This window comes from Nuphar pumila, chromosome 12 (assembly GCF_984573655.1).
Source record: "Nuphar pumila chromosome 12, dmNupPumi1.hap1.1, whole genome shotgun sequence".
In the NCBI taxonomy this organism is placed as follows: Eukaryota; Viridiplantae; Streptophyta; class Magnoliopsida; order Nymphaeales; family Nymphaeaceae; genus Nuphar; species Nuphar pumila.
Genome location: NC_143260.1, coordinates 62,137,531 through 62,161,369, shown reverse-complemented (window position 1 = coordinate 62,161,369; position 23,839 = coordinate 62,137,531). Strand labels below are relative to the sequence as shown.

Genomic DNA, 23,839 nt, shown 5'->3' with positions numbered 1-23,839 from the left:
CTGGAACGTTTGAAATACATGTCCAACGGGTGTTGGATCTTTTGAAATACCTGACCAGCAAAAGCTGAGACGTTTGAAATACCTGACCAGCGAGAAGCTGGAACATTTGAAATACATAACCAACGAGCGTTGGATCTGACCAGCAAAAAGCTGGAACGTTCGAAATACCTGACCAGCAAGAAGCTGGAACGTTTGAAATACATGCCCAACGAGTGTTGGATCTTTTGAAATACATGACCAGCAGAAGCTGGGACGTTTGAAATACCTGACCAGCGAGAAGCTGGAACGTTTGAAATACATGACCAACGAGTGTTGGATCCTTTGGAAATACCTGACCAGCAAAAGCTGGAACGTTTGAAAATACCTGACCAGCGAGAAGCTGGAACGTTTGAAATACATGCCCAACGAGTGTTGGATCTTTTGAAATACCTGACCAGCAGAAGCTGGGACGTTTGAAATACCTGACCAGCGAGAAGCTGGAACGTTTTGAAATACATGACCACCGAGCGTTGGATCCTTTGGAAATACCTGACCAGCAAAAGCTGGAACGTTTGAAATGAGTGACCAGTAAAACTGGGACATTTGAAATACCTGACCAGTAAAACTGGGACGTTTGAAATATATCAGCTTTTGGGAGATTTTTTTTTTTAAATCAGAACTTGAATTTTGTAGAAGAAAGGATTTTGATCAAAAGATTGAATGTAGAGAGTTATTGGTGCGAGGATCGGATCCTCCAAATGAGCTCAATGGATGATTGGAGATTTTTGGGAAATACCCTAGTGCGAGGACTGGGTTGTAAAAGATGAGCTAAACAAAGTGAAATTTCCAGAGAATAAAGATTCTTTGGTAAAAATTAATGGACCATCATAGTTTAATTGCGGGTGGTCGTCTTTCAGGATTTTATCCCCTTGTCCTGAACGGGGAGAAATAAAAAGAGAATACCTCATTGACAAGAGGCATCAGGTTTATCCCTTAACCTGAAGGGGTAATTGAACAAGAATTTCTCACAGGTAGCATTGGTGCTCCTATGAGGGGTTTCAGGATTATCCCTTATCCTGAATGGGAAAAGTAGAAGGAAAAAGGGAATACCTCATGGGAAAGAGGCATCAGGTTTATCCCTTAACCTGAAAGGGTAGTTTTTTAAAGATAAAGGTAGATGAAAATTTTAGTAAGATTGACGAAAAATTTGTTTAAAACTTGACATAAGTGAGCAATAGCTTGAAGAACATTTGCTCAAACCAAAAAGTAAATCAAATGAAATAAAGATTATAAGATCAAAATGAAAATTAACAAAATTCGAGAAAAAGAGATTTTGTCTAATCCTGCCTGCATATGATAAAGAAGATGATTATAGATTAAAATAAAATGCCCCAGTATCATGGAGAAGAATGTAAGAATCGATAGAAGATCTTTATTTTATTGAAATGGCTCTTTTGAAGAGTACAAAGGCTTTAGAATGAATATTTCAGGTGTAAAACTTCTTCAAATGCAGAGCATTGATGGGATCTGGCATTTCCACTCCATCTGCGTTGATTAGGCGATATGAATTGCGAGGAAGTGCTTCCTTAACCACATAAGGGCCTTCCCAATTGGGTGACCACTTGCCCCGTGGTCGATGCTTGAGATGAGCTGTCGATCTGAGCACCAAATCGTTAACTCGAAATTTTCTCTCAATGACGGATTTGGCATAGTGTCGAGCTATCCTCTGTCGATAAGCTTGAGCGTGCTCTGCTGCTTTGAGCCTCTTTTCATCCAGTAAATCTAGCTGCACCAATCTCTGCTGCTGATACTGATCAAGTGGCAATTCTATGAGAGAAGCGAATTTGAGATCGGGCTTTTGGACATGGAGAGGCAATACTACTTCAGTTCCGTAAACAAGTTCTGAAGGAGTGGCATTAGTCGGAGTCCGAATGGTGGTCCGATATGCCCAAAGTGCGTCATGAATTTTCTCATGTCAGTCTCGACCTGTCTTCACAGTCCTTTCCAAAATACATATCAAAATTTTATTGGTGGCCTCTGCTTGGCCATTCCCTTGAGGATAATAAGGAGCTGAGAAGTGATGGAAAATTCTGAATTTAGAACAGAAGGTTTTCATCCTCTCATTTTTGAAATGGGTTCCATTATCTGAGACAATATCATGTGGTATGCCGAAGCGGCAAAGAATGCTCTTGTGAATGAAAGAAACCACATGGCGGCCTTCTACTGTGCGTAGAGTAACAGCTTCAACCCATTTCGTGAAATACTCTGTTGCGGCCAGGAAGTATTTGTGGCCGTTGGAAGCAGAAGGGGTAATTGGGCCAACGACGTCAAAAGCCCACATGGAAAATGGCCAAGGGGAAACAACTGATTGTAGATATGTGGCCGAAGCATGAATGTAAGGCGCGTGTAATTGGCACTTGACGCACTTCTTTACAAATCTATGACAGTCCTGCTGTATGGTATTCCAATAGTATCCCGCTCGGATGATCTGCTTGACAAGAGTTTGATAGCCGACATGGCCACCACAAATCCCTTCATGTGCCTCTTGGATAACTTCCATAGCTTTTTCTTTGTCTAAGCATCTTGAATACTCAGAACTGAATCCACGGCGGTAGAGGATATTGGCGAGAATGAAATATCGGGTAGACATACGCTGAATTGCACGTTGCTCCCTTTTTGGCATCTCTGGTGGAAGTTCACCAGTTTCAATAAAATTTTTGATATTTTGATACCAAGGTTTTTCCTTCTGATTAACCTGGTTTACTTGCATAATTGAATTGAAAGCGGGTTGCTCAAGTCTGCCAACTTCAAAAGAACGACATGATTCATTGCCTTTGAATGATAAAATGAAGCCCAGACTGGCTAAACCGTCAGCTATCTGATTATGCTCTCTTCTGATATGACTGAGCTGAAATTCTTCAAAGCTGTCTACGAAAGTTAGGACGATCTTATGATAGGGAATTAATTTGGGATCTTTTACTTGCCATTCAGTGTTAACTTGACTGACAACAAGTAGAGAGTCGCCAAAGACATGCACTCTCTTGACATTGAAGCTTTGCAGAATTTTGAGGCCTTGTATTAGAGCTTCATACTCGGCCATATTATGAGTGCATTGGAAACCAAGCTTGAGAGAATAAGGGATCATTTCTTTTTCTGGAGTGATCAACAAAACTCCAATCCCGATGCCAGACATGTTTTTAGAGCCATCGAAGAACATGTTCCAAACTGGGGGCTGTTGGATATTACAGATGTGCTCGTCAGGAAAATCATCTTCTGTTTTAATTTCTTCCGTCAGAGGGAAGTCTGCCAACTGATCTGCGATCGCTTGGCCCTTAATCGACTTTTGAGAGACATACTCTAAGTCATATTGCATTAGAAGGACTTGCCACTTCGCAATTCGTCCAGTGAGAAATGGTTGTTCTAAGATGTATCTGAGAGGATTAAGCTTCGATAGGAATTTGATTTCAGAAGCCAATAAGTAATGTCTCAATTTCTGGCACATCCAGACCAGAGCTAGACAAGTCTTCTCCATCTGAGAATACTTCTTTTCATAATCAATGAAAGTTTTGCTCACATAGTAGATGGCGTGCTCTATCAGGCTGTCCTCTTCATACTAGGCGAGGAATCCACCACAGGCATTCTGATTGACAGAAATATACAGTAGGAGAGGTTTTCCCAGTTTTGGTGGCTTCAAAAATGGTGGATTAAGGATATACTGTTTGATGCGCTCAAACGAGAGTTGGCATTCTGATCCCCATTCGAATTTAACTCCTTTTCTTATCAAATGGTTAAAAGGCTCACATCTCATAGCCAAATTGGAGATGAACCTACGAATAGACTGAATACGCCCTTAAAGGCTTCGCAGTTCCCTGAGATTAGTTGGAGGCGGCATATCAATAATGGCTTTTGCCTTGGCCAGATCCACCTCGATTCCTTTCTTGCTGATAAGAAAACCGAGTAATTTGCCGGACTCCACTCCAAAAACACATTTCTGAGGGTTAAGTCTTAATTTGTAAAGAATGAGTCTTTCAAAAACTTGACTAAGAGCATCAAGGTGATCCTCTTCTTCTTTAGACTTAACCAAAATGTCATCCACATATGCATCCATATTCTTGTGCATTTGATCGTGGAAAATGACGGCCATCGCCCTTTGATAGGTTGCTCCGGCATTTTTGAGCCCAAATGGCATCACCGTATAGCAGAAGGTTTCCCATGGGGTAGTAAATGAAGTCTTCGACTGATCACGAACGGCCAACTTAATCTGATTATAACCTGAATATCCATCCATGAAAGAAAACATGGCATGACCTGCTGTGCTATCGATCAACAGGTCAATATTGGGAAGCGGATAATCATCTTTCGGGGTGGCTTTATTGAGATCCCTGAAATCAATGCAGATCCGAACTTTTCCGTTCTTTTTAGGGACTGCCACGATATTTGCTAACCAATCTGGATAATCAATGGCCCGGATGAAGCCTACTTTCAATAGATCTTCAAGTCCTTCCTTGACTTGCTGCTCAATTCGAGGGTCTAATTTCCTCAATTTCTGCTTGATTGGTCTGGCCTCTGGTTTCAACTTGAGTCGATGCTCAACCAGCTTGATATCCAATCCTGGCATATCTTCGTAAGTCCAGGCGAATACTTCTTGATGCCTTTTGATGAATTGGATGAGTCTAGCTTTCTCAATTTCACTTAGACTTGACCCGATTTTGAGGATTTTCGAATCATCTTCCGACCCAATGTTGATATCCTCAGTTGGATCTTGAACCAAAGCTGATGGTTCATCCTGCTTCTGAATGTGAGCAAATTCTGGCAAATCCTGGATAGTGGAATCAAATTCAGCTGGCTCTTCAGTCTGTTCTGCTGCCTAACTGACCTCTGCTCTGTCTTTCATCTCAGAGAACCTTGCCAATTTCAGATATTTGGGATTGATAATGAATCTTGTCATTGATTCAGGAGTTAATGATTCTGAAAATGTAAGAAAGGTTTTTATTTAAGAGAAAGTACGAGCCAAATCAAATTTTTGTATAAGTAAAGAACAATGACATAGACAAAATATAAGAAGAAATGATAGATGCTCAAAATGTGAAGAGAAAGTTGATCTTTCATTGATTGGAAATGAAGTATTTACAAGACATTGACAAAAGATGGGATCGTGTTGTCCCTACAAGATTTAAACAAAGAAACAAGAGCAGAAAAAAGCAGGAAAACTAAGGCATCATCTCTTCATTGGCTTCCTTTGACAAAAACTGTCCTTTTGCTGGAATCTTGTCCGGTGAACCCCAACCCTGAACTGTCCGCATGCCGAACTGGAATGATGGGCTCTATCATGCCATCTTCATCTTTCCCCATGCCTCGGAATGGCTGGTATCCATGTTTTATCAGCAGATCAAATCCCTTCCTGGCTTTGGAGAACTGAGGGAATAAAGGGTGATCTTTGAAGGAGGCATAATCAATGCGTCCTCCTAACTTGAAGAAACAAGGTCCCTGCCATTGGACTGTAGCTGCAATATTTTCCTCTTTCATGACATCTTTCAGTTTTAGCATCTCTAGACTGTCACTGAGATTGATCTCATCCGCTTCTCGGATGCTTGGAATATCAGCTGTAAATGTTGGACGGAGAATCATAGGTTGTGGCAGCCTTTCTTCAGGGTCTTCGCCCAAAACAGTAGTAATCATTCCGCCCTTAGACCACTTTATGCATTGGTGGAGAGTTGATGGAACTGCATTGGCGTTGTGGATCCATGTTCGTCCTAACAACAAATTGTAAGTTGGCGGCACGTTGACGACATGGAATAGCACCGTATGCACTAAGTAGTTAATAAAAATTTCCAGGAAGATCTTGCCCTTGGCAGTCTGCCCGTGATTATCAAAGTCGTAGATGGTGATGGGATCAGGCACGTATTCTTCTTCCTTCAATCCCAAGGCTTTCGCTGTCATTTCTGGGCAAATATTCAAGCTGCTGCCCCCATCAACAAGCACATGCAGGACAGTCATGCCCCTGGTCCTTACCACAATGTATAGTGCATTGTTGTGAAATGAATGAGGCTTCGGCAGGTCCTCATCAGAGAAAGTAATAGGCGCATTTGTCATCGCCTGATTTACTATTTGTGCCATGTCCTCGGGCGTGGTGCTCGGTTTCACCTTGATCTTTCTTAATAGATCATCCAACTTTTTCTGGTGCTTGGGAGAATCATGCGTTAATTCGAAGATGGAAATGTTGGAAAGCGTCGTAACTGGCTTCTGGAAATCATCAGCCTGTTCCTCTGCTGCTTTAGAGGTTTCTGCCTTCTCTGCGCAGGCTTCTTTCTTAAGAAAGCTCTTGGGGAAGATTTGAATTCTTTCATTCTTGATTGGCACACTAGCTTGGCCAAGAAGCGAGAGGATATCTATTTTCTGATACACAGGCTGATCCTGATGTAGAACCATTACCTGATGCTGGAGTTTTAGCTCTTCACTAGAGCATGGGTGGATATGACTCTGTGGAAGGAAAGGGTGTTCAGAGATAGTCGATGCTGAATGCTTCGGGAATGGAGCAAATAAAATCTCCATCTTGCCCTCCTCTTCATCTTCTACGAGGATGCTTTTGTCGATACAGTCTTGGACCAAATGCTTCAAGACGAAGCAGTGTTCTGTATCATGCCCCATGGCTCTATGGAATTTGCAATATTGCTCTCTGTACTTCCCCATGAAGACTGGGGGATCTGCAATTTTGGGCAACTTCACCATCCCGTGGGACAGCAGGTATTCCAGCACTTTCTCCAGAGGCTGGTCCAAAGGAGTGAATTTCCTATCTTTGCTCCAATTGATGTGTTTTGGTTTTTCTTGAAAGTCCCCTTTTTGTTGAGGACCAGTTGGGAGAGATTTGTCATTGCTTTTGAAGAATTTGCCCTTTCTTCCCCTCTTCTGCTCAGATTTCGACCCGCTGCCACTGTCATTCCTGCTGCTGCTGCCCGGATGGTCTTCGGGGATATCAGCCGAGTAGGTAAAATGGGCCTTCTTCTTTGGGTCCGAGATGTTCTTTGCCGAAGAGACACCTTCGTACATCCCATTTTCTACCCCCATTTCGAGCCATTCGGCTCGCTCCGTTAGCTCGATGAAGGACTTGGAGGGATATGGGAAGAGGAGGCTTTTCAGAGGTTGACAGAAATTGTTGAGGATGACCTGGAGGGCATGCTCCTCAGAAATGGGATTCCTCATCTTATTGCAAATACTTCTCCACTTATGGATAAAATCCCTGGCCTTTTCATTGGGCTCTTGCTTGAGGTTATACAAGTGGTTTAGGGTAGGTAGGGCTTCTGTGTTGAACAGAAAGTGTTCAACAAACATATTAACAACTTTATCAAAATCCCTCAATTCGATGGGATTAACATGTTCAGCGTACCACTTGGCCGCTATCCCGTCCAAGCTGCGGGGAAAACAGAGAAAAAGGGCGCGGTTATCCTCACTGAACCGGGCACATTCTGCGAAGAACATTGCTAAATGGGCTTTTGGGTCACCGGTTCCGTCAAACTTAATGAACTTTCGGGGGAGGTTCTCCAGATCCTTGTCCCCTTCTAAACCGAGATAGAAGTCTTGTCTGGTGTACGACCTCTTTCCTTTGTCACGGATTTGCAAGTCTTTGACTATCTTGGTTAAAGCTTGAATTGAGTCCTCTGCGGGGGCCCATACTTGGGCTTGTTTACTGATACTGGCTCTTCCACTGACCTCTTGGACTGCCGCAGGTGCTTTGGAATGTAGATCAACTGTTCTTCTTCTTCAGAGATTTCTCTTGCTGACCCGGAATCCTCAGAAGTACTGTCACGCTGCTTCTTCTGCTTGCTGATCTTGACTGGCTTCTTCATGGGCTTTTTCTTCGCTTTGCTCTTAGAAGCTGCCTTCTTGAGAGCAGCTTTGGCCTGCTCAGCCATCATCTTAGTCATCATTTTTTGAAAGATCCGATACATGGCCGGATCAACGTCGCTTTCATCTCCGGAGTTATTCTTCTTAGACAATCTAGGAGAATTCATCTCCTCTGACTCGTTGTCACTGTGCTGTTGAGCAGCCCTTTTGTCAGCCCTTGTCTGGACCATTTTTCATATGCCTAAGCTTCCCTGCAGAATATGGGAATGGTTAGAGTATGGAGAAGCTTTTTGAAAATCATAATTTCTTTGAGAGAAAGCAAGAAATGAAGGGATTTGGTAGACAATTTCAAGAGATTATCCCATTACTCGGGATTGGGTCATCACACGATTTGTGATAATTGTGTTACCATTTGACGATAACAGAGAAATGTGCCTTGTTATCTAGGCGAGGTCGTCAACCATGAGAAAAATATATTTGAAGAAAATGTGGAAGGAATGTCCCATCTACCCGGGATGAGGTCGTCACTCAAGATTTGTGACTTTTATTTGCGCTATAAACAAAATATAGAGAACAACATTTTTGGCCAAAAAGTAACTTTTTATTGATATTTTTAACTTTCAAAGACAAAGAGAGGGTGGACAGACAGTTTGCCACCACTCCTGATATTCAGATGATACATTTGGTCCAGGAAATATAGACAGAGAAATAAAGGAATCCCAGGTATATTTGGTGACATGATATGCCCCAGACCACTGATCCGACTGCAGGTTGAATTCTGGCACGTTGCCTGTCGGGAAACGGGTGTTGGCACGAACCTGCCGCTGCGAAAACTGCCTCAGACATCGTTCTGGCTGATAATCAACACAAAAGAAAGGTCCCATCAACTTGTAGCGCTTGTCTCGAGCATAGGTGTATCGAGGAACAGTCTCTCTTCTATCAAAGAAATCCCAGGTAATCTCCTCCCGATGCAGCTTCTCGATCAGAACTCTGCATTGGATGACCGTCTTTGGCTGCTTACTGTTGAACCTGAAAGAATTGGCCTTCGAGGGAACGTGTCGCAGGAACCACGACTGCAGGGCGTAAGTGCATCCTTCTACCAGAATGGTCTCCCCGAGAGCAAATCGAGCCAAGCCTCTGTAAAGAAAGGCTAATGCGGCCATGGAGACTGAAAGTTGGCGGGTCTGCTTGCTTCCCCATCTTCGAAAGTGCTGAGCGACTCTGATATCTATGAAATTCTGACCATCTTGGAAGAAAGCTAACCCACTGTACACAGAATCATGGCATGCTGAATTCTGTCATTCGCTGCTCGAGACAGAGTGTCAACCTCTTTGTAGGCTCCGTACTTTTGATATAGTTCGAATAGGTCGATGAACTGATTTCCACTAATCTCAGTGAGAGGCCAGGATCTGCTCCCCGTGGCTCTGGCCAAGGCTTCTCGAACATCCACCCCTTTGATGTTGATAAAAAACTGTTGCTCGACAGGATCATCTGGCTGACCAACTGGTTCGGGCAATCCCATAATATCATTGAACTCATCCATCAGTAGAGTCATCTCTCCACAAGGAAACCAGAATGTGCAGGTACATGGATTCCACCGTTCTGCCATGGCCTGAATCAAAGCTCCATTGATGGTTCGCTTGCCTACTGCTGATGCCATCTCCAGCCCGCAGTCATCCAAGTGGTCTGGGAACATACGCAAGAAGGCGGTGAACCAAGAATAGTACCACCGAGGGAAGAAGGTACGAGACTGGATGACCCGATGATCTGGGGTTCCATCCCTTATTTGATAGAAGACATGATCCCAAGGAAAGATAGCATCGGGAGATTCAGATGTCATCGGAGTGATACTGAGGCAAAAGAGGAAGAAAGTCAGATAGAATGCAGGACTTATGGATAGACTTTTTAAAGAATCAAACCTGTAAATTTTTGAAAGATTGAGGAGATTTTAAAAGAATTTTCCAGGGTTTTTAAAGAAAATTTGATCTAAAAGAGAAAAAGAAAATGTAGGTAGAGAGAAATATACACCTGGGTTTTTTGGAAATAAGGGTAAGTTTTGAATAATACACCCAGGGTTTTTGAAAAAAGGTTTGATACATATATGAGAGAATAAGAGAATTTATCATACAACTAAAGCTGCACAAACAAGGATGCGCACACAGCACTCCCTAAAGGCTGACTCTAAATGCAATAGTTGAAATGGCTTGTAGGACCTTAATCCTAACTCTAAGGTTCAAATTATCTGATTCCGATCAAGATACGCCGATATACCCAAGCCGAAGCTCGAAGTACATGGCATAGAAATATTTCTCCAGTTCTAAGGTAATGGCTTCCCAACATCCTTGAGCACCTACCGATATACCTCGGACTATAGCCCTTAGGTACGTGGTAGGGGGGCGCGAACCCAAATAAGTGGTCCAGTTGTGAGGCTCTCTCCCGAACTATGGTTTAGTGAGACAACCCAGCAACGTGAAGACCGAAACAATATAGGTAAGGAGGTTTTCAAAATATGCTCAACATGCAAGAAATCAGATGGCTCTAATGCAAGTCCTAAAGAGATAGATTAAAATGAAGAGAAGCATACACTTGCATACATTGTTTTGCATTCAATCCCTAGAATTGAGGAGAGTTGTATTTAAGACCTAAGTCTAATGTGAGCATGAAATAATTTCCTCAATATGGTCCTACCAAACCATACTTATATCCTATATGCAATGATGTCAGCTTAGGACAAAATCTAGGCTCCTAAGGTTTGCATGGAAATGAAGCTGACATATGAAGAATAAAGACTTAGGTAATATCAAAGCAAAAGAAAAGGCATAATTCGACCGAACGAAGACGTGTCCCATCACGTTCGCCAAACCTGTGATCATCGCAAAATTTTTTCTCTTGTAATATTCTCTCTCTTCTTTCTCTTTTCCTTTTCAACCTCTTATTTTTCCTCCTTTTTAAAGGGAGAAAGATAAAAGACGGAAAGAAAGAGAGAAGAGAAAAGAAAGAAGAGAAGAGAAGATGAACTCTTTTGCGGGTCTCACTTGACCTTAATTTTGAAGAATTTTGAAATAACTCGCCTCCGTTTTGAAATATTTGCGGGAAAACTGGGAGACGGGATCCGCTCGTCGGTACGAGGTTCGACCGTTCCTGGCGCCTTTACCAGGGGTAATCGAACCAAGGGTCGAATTTATGCCTTTTGCCTTGTTAAAATATTATCTAAGAATTTATCCTAAGTCTAAATGCACAAAGAATCATGCTTGTGCAAATGTATGCTCTTTTTGAAAAATGTTTTGAAGAATTTCCAAGTGAAATTGAGATGAATCTGATAAAGTGAAGAAATGATTCCTAACTTAGAACTTAAGATTAAAGTTCTAAGTTTTTAGAATAATCAAGAGCTTGGAAAAATAAATATGGAATTTGGAAATTGATTTTGAAGTTTTGAGATAAAAAGAGAAGGAAATTTTCAAAGTCACAAATGGACTTTAAATTTAGAAGTTTGAATTTGGATGAATATTTGGAATTGAATTCCAATTTTGAAGTTTTTGAATTTAGAAGGAAATGTGGGAAATCTAAAGGAATTGAGAAATGGGATTTGCAAAAGTTGGAATTTCAAGATGAAATCCGAGTCCAAGTTCTGGATTCTAAATAGAGTTTTTAGTTGATTTTTTTTTTGGATTTAGGACCCGAAATAGGAACTTGATTTGAAATCTGGAATGAAGAGGAATTAGCTTTTTGGAATTAAAGTGGAATTTGGATTTGGAATTTTGAATGGAATCGGATTCAAGATTTGGAATCCAAGATGAAATTTGGATCTGAAGTCAGGGATCCAAAGTAAAGTTGGATTCTAGATCCTAAATGGAATTGAATGGATCTTGGGTTTTTAGAAACCCAAGATTTAAGTTTTGAGATTCAAACCCGAACCTTGATTGAAGATAAAGGTGAAATCAGAAGATAACTTCAAAGTTAATTTGAACTTTGGATTTTGAATTGAGTTGGAAATTTGAAGTTTGAATATAAAATGATTTGGGAATTTCAAAGTCAAATTGGACTTTGAAATTGAATTTTGAATCTTTGGAATGAGATGGAACTGGATTGGGATAAGATTTGATTTAAGAAGAAGAATCACTTGGAATTTTGAAAAAGAAGTTTTGAAAATATGATGCAATTCTATCCTATATGATGAATGAATTTGAATAAGTTTGAAATTGGATTTAAAAATCATATTTCATTCTTCAAATGTTTTTAAACAAGACTAATGATATAATACATTCCTGACTATGGTCATTGAATGTATTATATAATAGTCATATCTAAATTCAAGTGAAGGATAAAATACCTTTTTTGGTGCTTTTATAGAATTTAAAATGAAATTAACCCTCAATATACCCTGACTATGGCCATTGGTATATATTTTGAGTTAATTCTAAGTTAAATTCTGATAAAAGAAGAAAATATTTAAGAAAATATGATGAATTTTGAAAATGGATCCAGTGTTATTTTGTAAAAGATAAAAATGCTAAGTTTTGTCCACACCCTGACTATGGCCATTGATGTGGATCATCAACTTAGTATTTATTATCTCTTACAAAATGGTGCACGTGCCATTCGTGTTTCACCATTGTGAGAATTTGAGAAATAAAGGCAAAAATGCATGAAAACAAATAATTCATGATATTTACAATGCTCATTCATTCTATCTAAAACAGGAAATGTAGGTTCTCATTAAAGCCTAACTATTACAATACATCAAATTTTGAATTTACAACTCCAAATAATGACCTTTTCTATACATTTCCTGCAAAACAACTGAGTTAACATGAAAAATAGAAGAAAAATGGTGTACATCACATGGGTATAAAAAAAAATATTCATAAATCAAGGTATGAATGATGGAAAAGGTAAAAGGATACATATATCTATATATATATATATACATATATGTATATATATGTATATCCACACGTTTATAAGTATATATATCTATGTATAGGTGTACATATATATATATATATATGGGGGTATATACAAATAGATTATGTTCAGGTTGCTGTAAGCAACCCTTTTAGCTGTGAGGGCAGTTTTGTGATGGGAAAAGGGGGATGCTGGAAGCAAATATAACTGAATCTGAAGTGTGGAGATAACCTCAAGTAAATGTGACTAAGGGCTGCAGGGGAAGGTGAAATGTCACAACAATGGGTGCAACCAACGTGGCAACAGCCAGCACAATAGATTGCTGCTGGAAATGTGCAATTTTGGTGCACAGCGGGTGGTAAGGGTTGTATAGGGTAAGTGCAGAAAAAAAAAAAGGTATGGTGCACCAAGCACAGGTGTAGTTGATATGATATTAACTGTTAAGAGGAATGGCATAGGCAGACTACTAATGGTATACAAAGGGTGGACACGTGTGAGGATAACCATAGGTAAGTGTAATTAAAAGTGTTTAGTGAGATGGTTCGAATGAGCTGTCAGCTACAATTTAGCTTCTGCAACCGAATCTGATGGCAATGGTCAGGAGATCTGACAATGTCCATCAAGGATTTTCAGCAATACTATGCTAAGGTGATGATGCAGCACAAGGTAATTAATACAGAAAATAAAACTGCATTGATGCTTGAGGATATAATGGACCTAATGTGATTTAATTACAGCTAATCAATGGAGATGTAGAAGAGTGTAGTAAAAATTGCAACAGAGTGCCATAGTGTGTACATAGTTCCAACAAGGCAGCTGTAAAAAAAATGAATCCAATTGCATAATAGAAGACATGTTTCAATGAACAATCTGCAAATGAGTGACATATGGAAATATAGTAAGTGTTGTGCACCAGGACTCCAAATGATAGAGCTAACAATTCATTTGTGATCTGTATATTGATTCAAATATATAATTCATGAACAGAACTTCAACACAAACTAACCAGAGGATCCGGAAGGTATCTTGATGCTGAGCCAAATGACAAATAGGCTGCTGGAGCTAGTTTTATCAGTGTGAAACGTCATTGGTTGGTGGAAATATTGAGCCTTATTTCTGATGGACTAGGAATTCATGTTCAAGTCATCTGCCACACAACAGCAAAATTGCTGGATTTCTTGCTGTAACAGAACATCCTGTCAGTAAGTCAAAAGATAAGACATGCTGCTAATGAAATGCTATCTTGAACAAATCAATCTAAATCACTGTAGCGAGATACCATGATTTCATGATAAGCAAACAGAATATGAAATGATATCTTTAAAATTAAATACGTTCCCTTTATACTGACCTAAGAGGTGGATGAAGCTTACAATAAGTTACAAAACTCTTATTTTAATCACATACCTGTACTTTTGGAGAAGTTGAGTCCATCTCTGCATCTTTCTTATTGCCTCCATCTATCTCCTCTCTTTTTTTTGTAAGACATATTAGCACCATAGAATGCGGCGAAAAAGAAGATCATGCTCATAATAGACGATGTACAGATATTGTGTGCAATTGTATAATGAGGGGTTATGCACAATGGTAGATCACCCTTTCCGCTTTATACAACTCAAGATATTTAGTCTTTACATGTTATTTGGCTCTAAATTATCAACAGACTGAGATGCAGTGTATAGTTCTTTGATATGGCTGCACTTTACATACAAAATCATAAGAGCGTTACTGATAAACACGCTTGATGAATAACCCTGAATCACTGACTGGATCTGAGTCTTCAGTCATTCTTTAAGTGTTTGCAGGACAGCACAAGTGTCAAGAGCATATATTACTAGAATACGCTCCTTGAAACTACATATTTCCAAGAGGCTCCAAGACTTTCAACAGATCTGTTATACCATGGATACCTAGAGATTCTTAAGATCCATCAGACAAGATTTGAGCAACATTTGGTCTCCCACATTCTGAATGCATAGTTATCAACACATTATACACATAGATATTGAGTTATAAACCAATTTTAATGATCTACGAGTGACTCTGCTCTCTAAGGCTAATGATTCCTAAGGAAGCATATATCCTCCACGTACCAGGATGTATAACTCCATTGGGATTTACCACAAACAACCATCAATGAGATGAACTCCAGACCGAACTTGATTTACAAAATCATTATCTAGAAATGGACATAGATAATATACGAATGATGCAGGTAACACAGTGCCGGTGGCAAAGAGCATGCCACACGATAACCTAGACAGAGTGACTGGTAGGATCCTCAAGTGTCACAACCAACCAACATTGAAATGCAATTAGAAATACACAAAGAAAATGAGTAAAAAAAAAAAGAGTATCACATATGATTAAAGTTGAATAGGAAATACATTATAACAGGAGAATGACTCGATAACACACAGCAACTAACGAACCATATCAATATGATCTGATATTCATAATGACAGAAAACATATATTTTAAACAAATGCTAAAAGGCAGGGAGATGTGGGATTCAAAAATGGAAGTTGATATGCTATTACTAAATATTTCAAATGCTCAGAAAAATGAACCGAAATTCACATTCGCAGAAATGGAATTTCAAAATCAATAGCAACATGAACTAAAGAAAAAAAAAAGGAATGCAAAGATGAGGAAATTGAATCTAATAAGATAATAAAAAAAAAGGGAAAGGGAAATGGAAAATAATGTCGGAATGTAACATTACATTGTTGTTGCACAAGGGTATGTGGAAATTGCTATAGGCAATTCCACGACACCTACGGTGCGTTAATGGAGTAAAACAGAAAGGAGAATCAAAGGAAACGGGGAAATTAAGGAAGAAGAAATCCGGATGAAGGTTGAATATCCACTTACCTGATTTCCTTGGGTCTTGAGGGAGAGAGTTCCTCCTTCTACCGTGGGAATGCTCTTTTGTTGAAGGAGAAGGGGAAAAGCACCAGAGGAGTGTAGAAAATACAAAGGGGAAGGAAAAGACGATGAAGGGAAATGTTGAAGGAAGGAGAGAGCGATGGTGGGGTGACAAACGGATGGTCCAAGCTTCTCCTTCGTGCCCTCTTTTAAAGAGAGAGAAGGAGATTCGAGAAGTCTGTTAGGGTTTGTGGCCGTTGGAGATGGGTGGCGACGGAGAGAGGGTGTGCCATGGTTTTTAGGGTTTTGGTGGAGGAAATCGGGAGAGAGAGAGTGGAGAAAGGGTTTCGAAGGGTTTATTTGAAAAACAAAGCTTATGCGTGAAGCTTTGGTTTATAAAAAATTTTCGATTTTCCAAAAAGAGACTCCTTCAAAAGTTTTTTCATAAAAAGTGTTTTTAAAATGATTTTTTTAGCAAAATTGACTTTAAAAAGTTTAAACTCATTCAATTTTCTTGAAATTTTCCATTTTTTTGGTTTTTGTTTTATTTTTCAATTTTTGTTGTATTTTTAGAATAAAATCCTAAAGTTTGTGAGAAAACAAAGGTTAAAACTAATTTTTTTGTGTTTTTGCAAAAATATTTACAAAAGGAATTTTTCTGAGAATTTAAAAACTATTTTGGGGAAATTTCTTCAGAAATGGGTTTTGATCCGGATTTTGAGAAAATATGGATTTAAAGTGCTGGATTCGGATCCGGAGTTGATTTTGAATATATCAATATGAATTTTAATTCAGAGAATCTGAAGAAATGACTTGGTTTTCTCAGAAAACGGGGTCAGGGGCAAAATGGTCATTTTGAAAATTTTTGAAAAATTTGGGGTGTTCACAGTCATTTATGAGATGCTTCTTAGGTCGCTTCTGAGACGCTTTCTGGTTCGCTCCTAAGTCGTCCCACACTTCCCGCTTCCTAAAATTTTAGAAGTGCCTTGCTTCCTGTATCACTTCCCGCTCCCTCTTCCTCAACTGGAAACTCTGCCTTGAATAGCATTAGAGAGGAAATAAAAAAGAAAAATCAAAATAAGGAAGAAGAACATTGGACAATAAGGAGAGTAAGAGAAATTGCTTGATGATGAATTGGGGGGAAGAGCTTGGGTTTATATAGAACTGAGCATAATGGCTAGTTTTAACTGCCCAAATGGCTGAACAAGGAACTATTTTAAGTTGTTATTTGTGCAATTAAAAGTCACATGCACCAAATAACTATAGAAAATGGTTAAATTTACCCAAAACAGTCAACAATTTCTATTAGAATATTGTCTGTGAAATCTGGACATTTTGACTATCATATAGGTAGGATATAGTCAAGACAAATTAAAAAAGGCCTTTAATTGATTGGTTAACCATTCTAAAGTGGCTTAGATCCATTTATGGAAGGCCTTTGGAAAGATAATTCAAGAAACATCTGAAAGACTAGTGAATGGATCAACCAAGCTTAGTTGTCAAATGTGGCGCCTAGGCAGACTAGGCTCAGGTCCACTACCTAGACTTTTAGGTCTAAGCGGTAGAGCGTTATTTTTCTGCCAAGGTAGGGACATGATGGTAATTTTTTTCTCCTTCCTTTCTTTTTTTTTTCTTCTTCGGCCCCAAAATTTATTTTTTTGTTCTCTCCTTTTCTTCTTATTCTTTTGCATTTTTTTTACTTTCTTATTTTGTTATTTTTTCTTCTTCCTCCTCCTTTTACCCCTCTGCCTTCTCTTTTTCTTCCTCTTCCTCTTCTTCATTTTCCCCTTTTTTTCTTTTTTTCTTCTTTCACTTTTTTTTTTCTTTTTCTTCTTCTGCTTCTCATCCCTCCACTCTCTTCTTTTTTTTCTCCTTTTTTTCTTTTTATTTTTTCCTTCCTTTTTTATTTTTGTTATTTACATGATGCATGTGTTTTTGACACACGCATGCATATAAAATTTGTTTTTCCAGTTTTATATATATATATATATATATATATATATAGAGAGAGAGAGAGAGAGAGAGAGAGAGAGGGAGAGAGAGAGGGAGAGATCGGGGATTATCCTGACTCCATTTTCATTAGGTCACCATTAGAACCCTCCAAAAACCATAGTTTTAGATGTTTTATGCTTGATCTGAACTGTTAGACGTGTTTATCATTGTTTACTGAATAGAGAACATGTAATTGATTAAGCATCTTTATGCTAAGATATATATTTTAAAGTGGTATTGGTTGATATCGTACTAAAATTTCATGTAAAATGTTCATATTTTTAAATCAAATCAATTTGAAACAAAGCTTGTTTCTTAATAAATAAGTATTGATAAACACATCTAATGATTCAAGTTGAGCATAAAACACCTAAAACTTTGATATATTGAGGATCTTAACAATGACCTAAAGAAAAATGGGATAAGATGATCCCCATTCTCATATATATTTATATTTTTATGTTCAGCATTATGCAATTTCACGATTGTTGCCACATGTTACACTGAATTGCGCACTCCATCCACAGTTACAATCATATGTTTGTTATTAAATTTAACTATTTATTGTAATATTTTTGCTTTTCTTGATTTATTTTTTTCGTCCCGCCTAGATCGACTAGTCCTGTCTAGGCTCCGACTAGTCCTTTTAGTGGGTCTTATGCCTAGGCTCTGACTAGAGCTTTTGACAACTAATCCACCATGTTTTTGGTTCAATGGAAAAGCAAGTTGTTGGAGGGGAAGAGTATTGTAACCTATGTCATACAAACACTCCATTTTGCCCTCTGTACCCATGTTGACATGTGTGTCCCCGTATTGAAACGTGTCGACACCTAGACACGCCATTCTACTCTCCATACATACAAGTTTGTATTCAATTTATAATTGATAATTATATTTTCAGTTTATAAGTGTATATTTTTAGTATATAATATATATTTTAGATATAGCATATATATTTAGATTATATATAGTTTATTTTGAATTTATTTTGTACTTATGTGATATATATATATATATATATATATATATATATATATATATATATATATATATATATATATATATATAGCCATGTCCCCGTACCCACATTTTTTTGGAATTGCCATGTCGTACCCTCACCGGCACCCATACCCAGGTGACATAGACTAATGAAAATAGGGCATTGTGGTTTTTTGTGGTTTTTGCACTTTTGTTTTGTTTTAGACATTTATTTCAATAAAAAATTCATGTGTTTTTATGTTTGGACACTATATATGATGATATAATATGACTGTTATTTGCAAATATTTTATGCATTCCTAATCATTTTTTTATTTGGGGATTGAGCTCATTCATAAATCAACATTCAATTTTATGATAAGTGACTAAACCTCAACCTTACCTATGATGCATTGTTAATTTAAACTGGTTTCACAATTGAAGTTTGTGAACTTAAAAAATGCGTTAGATTAAACAAGTGCATCACTGCTCAAATATTAATACTTAGTCGTTTGAGATATCCACAAAGCAGGCTTACTTGTGGCTAGCATACTAAAAATTACTAATTTGAAGATGTTTCGGCATAGGTGCACAGACGTAACCTAAGACCTGTCTGTCATCAACTCTTTTTATGACAAAATAAAGTACAGTCTGTAACACTAATGATCTTCTAGATAACTCAAGTGGTTGGATTGAGTTTGACGGATCTTGCAAGTGAATTAATTGTGTTTAATGTTACTGGGTGAGCAAGAACCTGATTCCTTCTTGGACAAACACTTCCATGTGTTGGACTGGCAACTTATGGAGCTATGCATGTCTAGTCTGCAGATTTTTGTGAAGAGAAGCAATGTAGGATTTAGAGAGATTATCATAGCCTCAATTTGCCGCTTGTGCCTGAGGCAGCAGAAATTGATATTATTTATTATTATAATAATATTAGACCTTATATATCTATAATTTCTTCTATTTATGTGCTTGCAACTGTAAGTGATGTGAACTCAATTATCACAAAACTGCCGCTGCAAAACTAAACTTGAAATACAAGACTGAAACAGGTGGTGTCAGACCAACATATAAAATTACTAGTAGGCATCAACTAGTACTTCATTGACATCCAGTATTGGAAAAAGCCATCAGTGCCCTTGGGGGCGGAGCCACGAATCTAAATGGGTGGAAATGCGCTTGAGAAAATTGAGAAAGCCCTCTCCCTTGCGCACGAATCGACCACAAATCGATCTCATGGAACCTAGGGTGTGTGAGTTCCCTTCCAACAACCTCCACTCAGGTGCAGAAGTTGGCCCTTAAGAGTGCTTTTAAACCCAAAATGAAAAAGACGGAGTTTTGGATCTTTTTTAGTGTGCCGAGCCAATATTGTACGATACGGATTGATACACAAGTGTATCGTACGATACACCTGATATGAGTATGATAGACACTTGTATTGAGATACGAGTATGTATCATATTGTTATATAAAAAAGTAACGATACATATCATACGATACAGACAACCAAGATTGGAACAATAACTATATTTATAGCCATTGGAACAGTCCAACAACTCTATTGGATACCTCTTATGTATAAATTGGAGTGAACCCCCTTCTTGTTCTCCAATGCTCTTCTAAAACATTCTAACTCACTTTGTGAGTATATTATAAATAAAATGTTATTTATTTTATTCTTGCTTTTGTGCTTTAATGCATGGTATTGCCCTTAGTGACTGTTTGTATTGCCTATGTTGGCACCTTGTGGACTTGTGCATGTGCACTTAGTGGAACTTGTGCATGTGCAGGTTGTGCCCTTTATGGTTCTTGCTTTCGTATTTTCCGGATATTTTGTGACAAACATTGCTCTCATTATTTTCTACGTGGAAAATGCCTAGGGAACTAAACTCCTTTCACCATGAGAATCATACTTTCAAACTCAGTGGCATTAACACTTGGCAGTCAAGATGATGGCATCAAACCATCGAAGCACATAATATTCCTACAAAAATTTCCCAATCAACATCGAAAATCTTAATGGAGGACGCAAATACCCACACTTGCATATCTGCAATTTGGTAACTGCACCCATAACGCGTAGTTGATCCATCAATGGCATCTTTAAGCGCAGAGTTCAGATCATTCATGTGACCATTCTTCTCTTTTATTATCATTACAATAATCTCTGACTTAAACCACTTCATTCCATGCATATTCCATTACATAATGCATCCACTCTTCTCTCATAATTTCATTATGAAAATCTGAAAGAGAGAGAGTGTGTGCAAATGAGGTCAAGTCGAATCAGGGTGAGCAGTGCCCACCCTGACCTGACCTTTCACTGGGTGGTGGTCCGGTGCGCTGACCCGAACCCCCCTATTGGGGGGAATTTTCAGGTTGCCCATCCTGGCCACTATGTAGCTTTGCCACTGAGTGCCTTGCAAACAGGTAGCTCTATGATTGCCTGTATTCATAATGCATTCATATACGAGGATCTTGGTGACAAAAATTGCTATTTCAAGTGAGTGCCATTCCATGGTGAGTGGCCCTGATGAACCATGAGTTTTCCTTGAGTGATTCCTTCATCATCTTTCTTTCGTAAGTAGGATGCCATTTCTACCTCTCCTAGTACCAATTGTGTCATTATTCATTATAAATAGAGGACAAATTTTCTTGGCCTCAGGGTCAAATCTACTGGCTTAGTGGTTAGTTTAAAATTTTGCAAGAAAGAATTCCTGGGGTTTTTCATTATCACATTTCATCCTAACAGAGATCTGTTTGTAATTTCGTTTTTTCTACAAATCCATGGCATCTCAATTTTAAAACCTCAATCTACACACTTAGTGAAATAGGGACATCTTAAGAGTGCATTCCGATATTTCTGTGCAGTGGAGAAGAGATGTCGCATTTGCTGGTTTTGATGTGCCAATACAGATGGATGTTTCAGCAGAGAAAATGATATTTGGAGTTTCTGGAATTGACCCTCAAAGAAGAGAAGAATTGATAAAGGTATTGGCAGATGCGTCTTTGGAAATGTACACTTGGTACATGTCAAATTATGTATCTTTGCCTGCTGCTGCTGCTTGCTTTCTAAATTCCAAGTTATTCCTGTTCATTTTTATAGCATTATGTATGTCCAAGAAACTGTTGCCAACTGAAATTTTGTTTGTGAGAGCTTGTGAGTAGGTTTTGGACATTGATCTATCTTGGCGGATGCACAAGGCATCCGATGGTCAGAGGCGGCGAGTGCAAATCTGCATGGGTCTTCTTAAGCCATTTAAGGTAGCATTTATTCTGTTTAGTAGGATGCAAGCGTGAAGCATTGTAGGTTAGTTCTTACTGATTTTTCTTTCTCTATCCATGAAATGTATTGACGAGTGTAGGTCCTCCTTCTTGATGAAATCACTGTTGATTTGGATGTGCTAGCAAGAGCTGACATTTTGAAGTTCCTCAAGAAGGAATGCATGGAGCGAGGGGCAACCATTATATATGCAACACATATTTTCGACGGCCTTGATGATTGGCCATCACATATTGTATGTATTCTGGTGATTTGTAATTAATACATCTCGTATGTGCAGTTTGAGGGACTTTGTTAGAAAAATGTTAATTGTCTTGGTATTGCTCTTATCTGAAGTTCGCCAACTATGGAATTTCTTGATGCAGTCACTCTGAACTTTGGACTTGCAGGTTTATGTTGCTCATGGCAAGCTTCAGTTAGCATCGTCTATGAAAGATGTGAAGGAAAGCAGTAACTTGTCATTAATGGTCAGTTAATTATCCTGTGTAAATTAAAGATCCTTTTGATATCTTAGTAACTAGCTCGTTGGATAACTGTTTGTGAAGCCAGAGAATCGTGGAGAGTTGGCTAAGAAAAGAAAGGGATGAGGATCGAAAGAGAAGAAAGGAGAGGAAGGCGAAAGGTCTTCTGGAATTTGACAAGCGAATCGAGGGCAGCAGGGTAACAGGTGATCCTGCTAGAAAGATTGTCCAAGCAATCAACAATGGCTGGGCAGCAGGAAGGTTGAACTCCACTGTAGCTGGTGAAGAAAACTTCTTGTTTAGTTCCAATAGTGTGTTAAGACAATAATGCAATGTAACTGCATCTGTGATCTATGTTTTTTTGGAAAGAAGGAAGTTGCATCTGTGATCTTTGTAACAGCCATTTTCTCCCATCAATAAAGTAACATTGATTGTTTTTATGGATGCATACAGCATTCTTTTCCATGTTCTTTGGTTTCTTTAGACCCCTGGCAGTACCGCTATTTTTACTGGGAACTTTGATAAGTTTGCATATTAAGTTTTCATAAGGTCGATCTTGCTTTTTATACGCAGTATTGTTCTTTGAAGTGGAATATTCTGAACTCATAATTATAAGGTCTTCTGTTTAGTTCTAGAAAACCTATTTTTTGTACTGATAACAGGGTACTGCCGACCGGGTTTTGGTTGGTAAAATGATTATGACTAACCAAATCGGATTGGAAAAAGATGCAAAGATTTCTTTCTGCTACCATATACTGTGCTTTTTCTAAGTCACCGCAATCTTCGCGTTGATTGATGTCCCTTTGGCAGTGCATACTTGGCAGAACTGCAATATTTGGATTAATTGTTGCATATTTACTGAAGTTGGCTTATCTCTACAAGTCGGTTTCTGCTGTCGGTTCACCCTAATGCTACCGTTACCATTAGGCATGTCAATGAACCGGATTTTATGGGTATCCGACTGAATTGGTTCCATTTAGTTGCATTTGTTAAGCCAAAACAATATCAGATTATTAATTGGGTATGGGTATATTTTTTATTTTTTGCTACTGAATCCAAGAAATATCTGAATTTAATGGATATTCAAATCTTTTTACATGGAAAAAAGCGGATCTGATACGAGTTTATCACAATTTGAATCCGATTCTGAATTTGAATCCTTTTAACCAACAACATCCTATTAGTTGAATATGGTGTTGGCCTTCGCGACTTTCGCGAATATAACTTGTGAACCTTAAGTAAATACCTCTTAAGAAGCTTTGCAAATGTGTGTGACATTTACAAATATCTGTTGCGAATATCTCATACTTTCTCACTCTAATTCCACGTTCGCAAATACAGCCATCACAAATATAGTATGACCATTGCAAAAAAAACTTGCAAACCTCCTTTAACTAAATATTGCTCGAAGTGGTCTACCAATGTGTACTAGCATTTGCAAATGCTTATTGCGAATATCCCTTCTTGATTCATATATAAAGTCATTCTATTATTTATTTATTTTTATTTTTCTTGTTTGTTTCTTGTT

General features: G+C 38.5%; 1 protein-coding gene across 1 annotated transcript in view; it reads left to right on the top strand.

Annotated features, from left to right (window-relative positions):
- Positions 1-22,664, top strand: part of LOC149820979 (ABC transporter I family member 20-like) — an 84,234-nt gene extending 61,570 nt beyond the window's left edge. Inside the window, exons 2-6 of the mRNA XM_089981874.1 lie at positions 21,439-21,558; positions 21,736-21,831; positions 21,933-22,085; positions 22,240-22,317; positions 22,400-22,664. Of these exons, the coding sequence (XP_089838000.1) occupies positions 21,439-21,558; positions 21,736-21,831; positions 21,933-22,085; positions 22,240-22,317; positions 22,400-22,639 (687 nt within the window). The 3' untranslated portion in view covers positions 22,640-22,664. The remainder of the gene's footprint in view (positions 1-21,438; positions 21,559-21,735; positions 21,832-21,932; positions 22,086-22,239; positions 22,318-22,399) is intronic.
- The last annotated feature ends 1,175 nt before the right edge of the window (positions 22,665-23,839 follow it).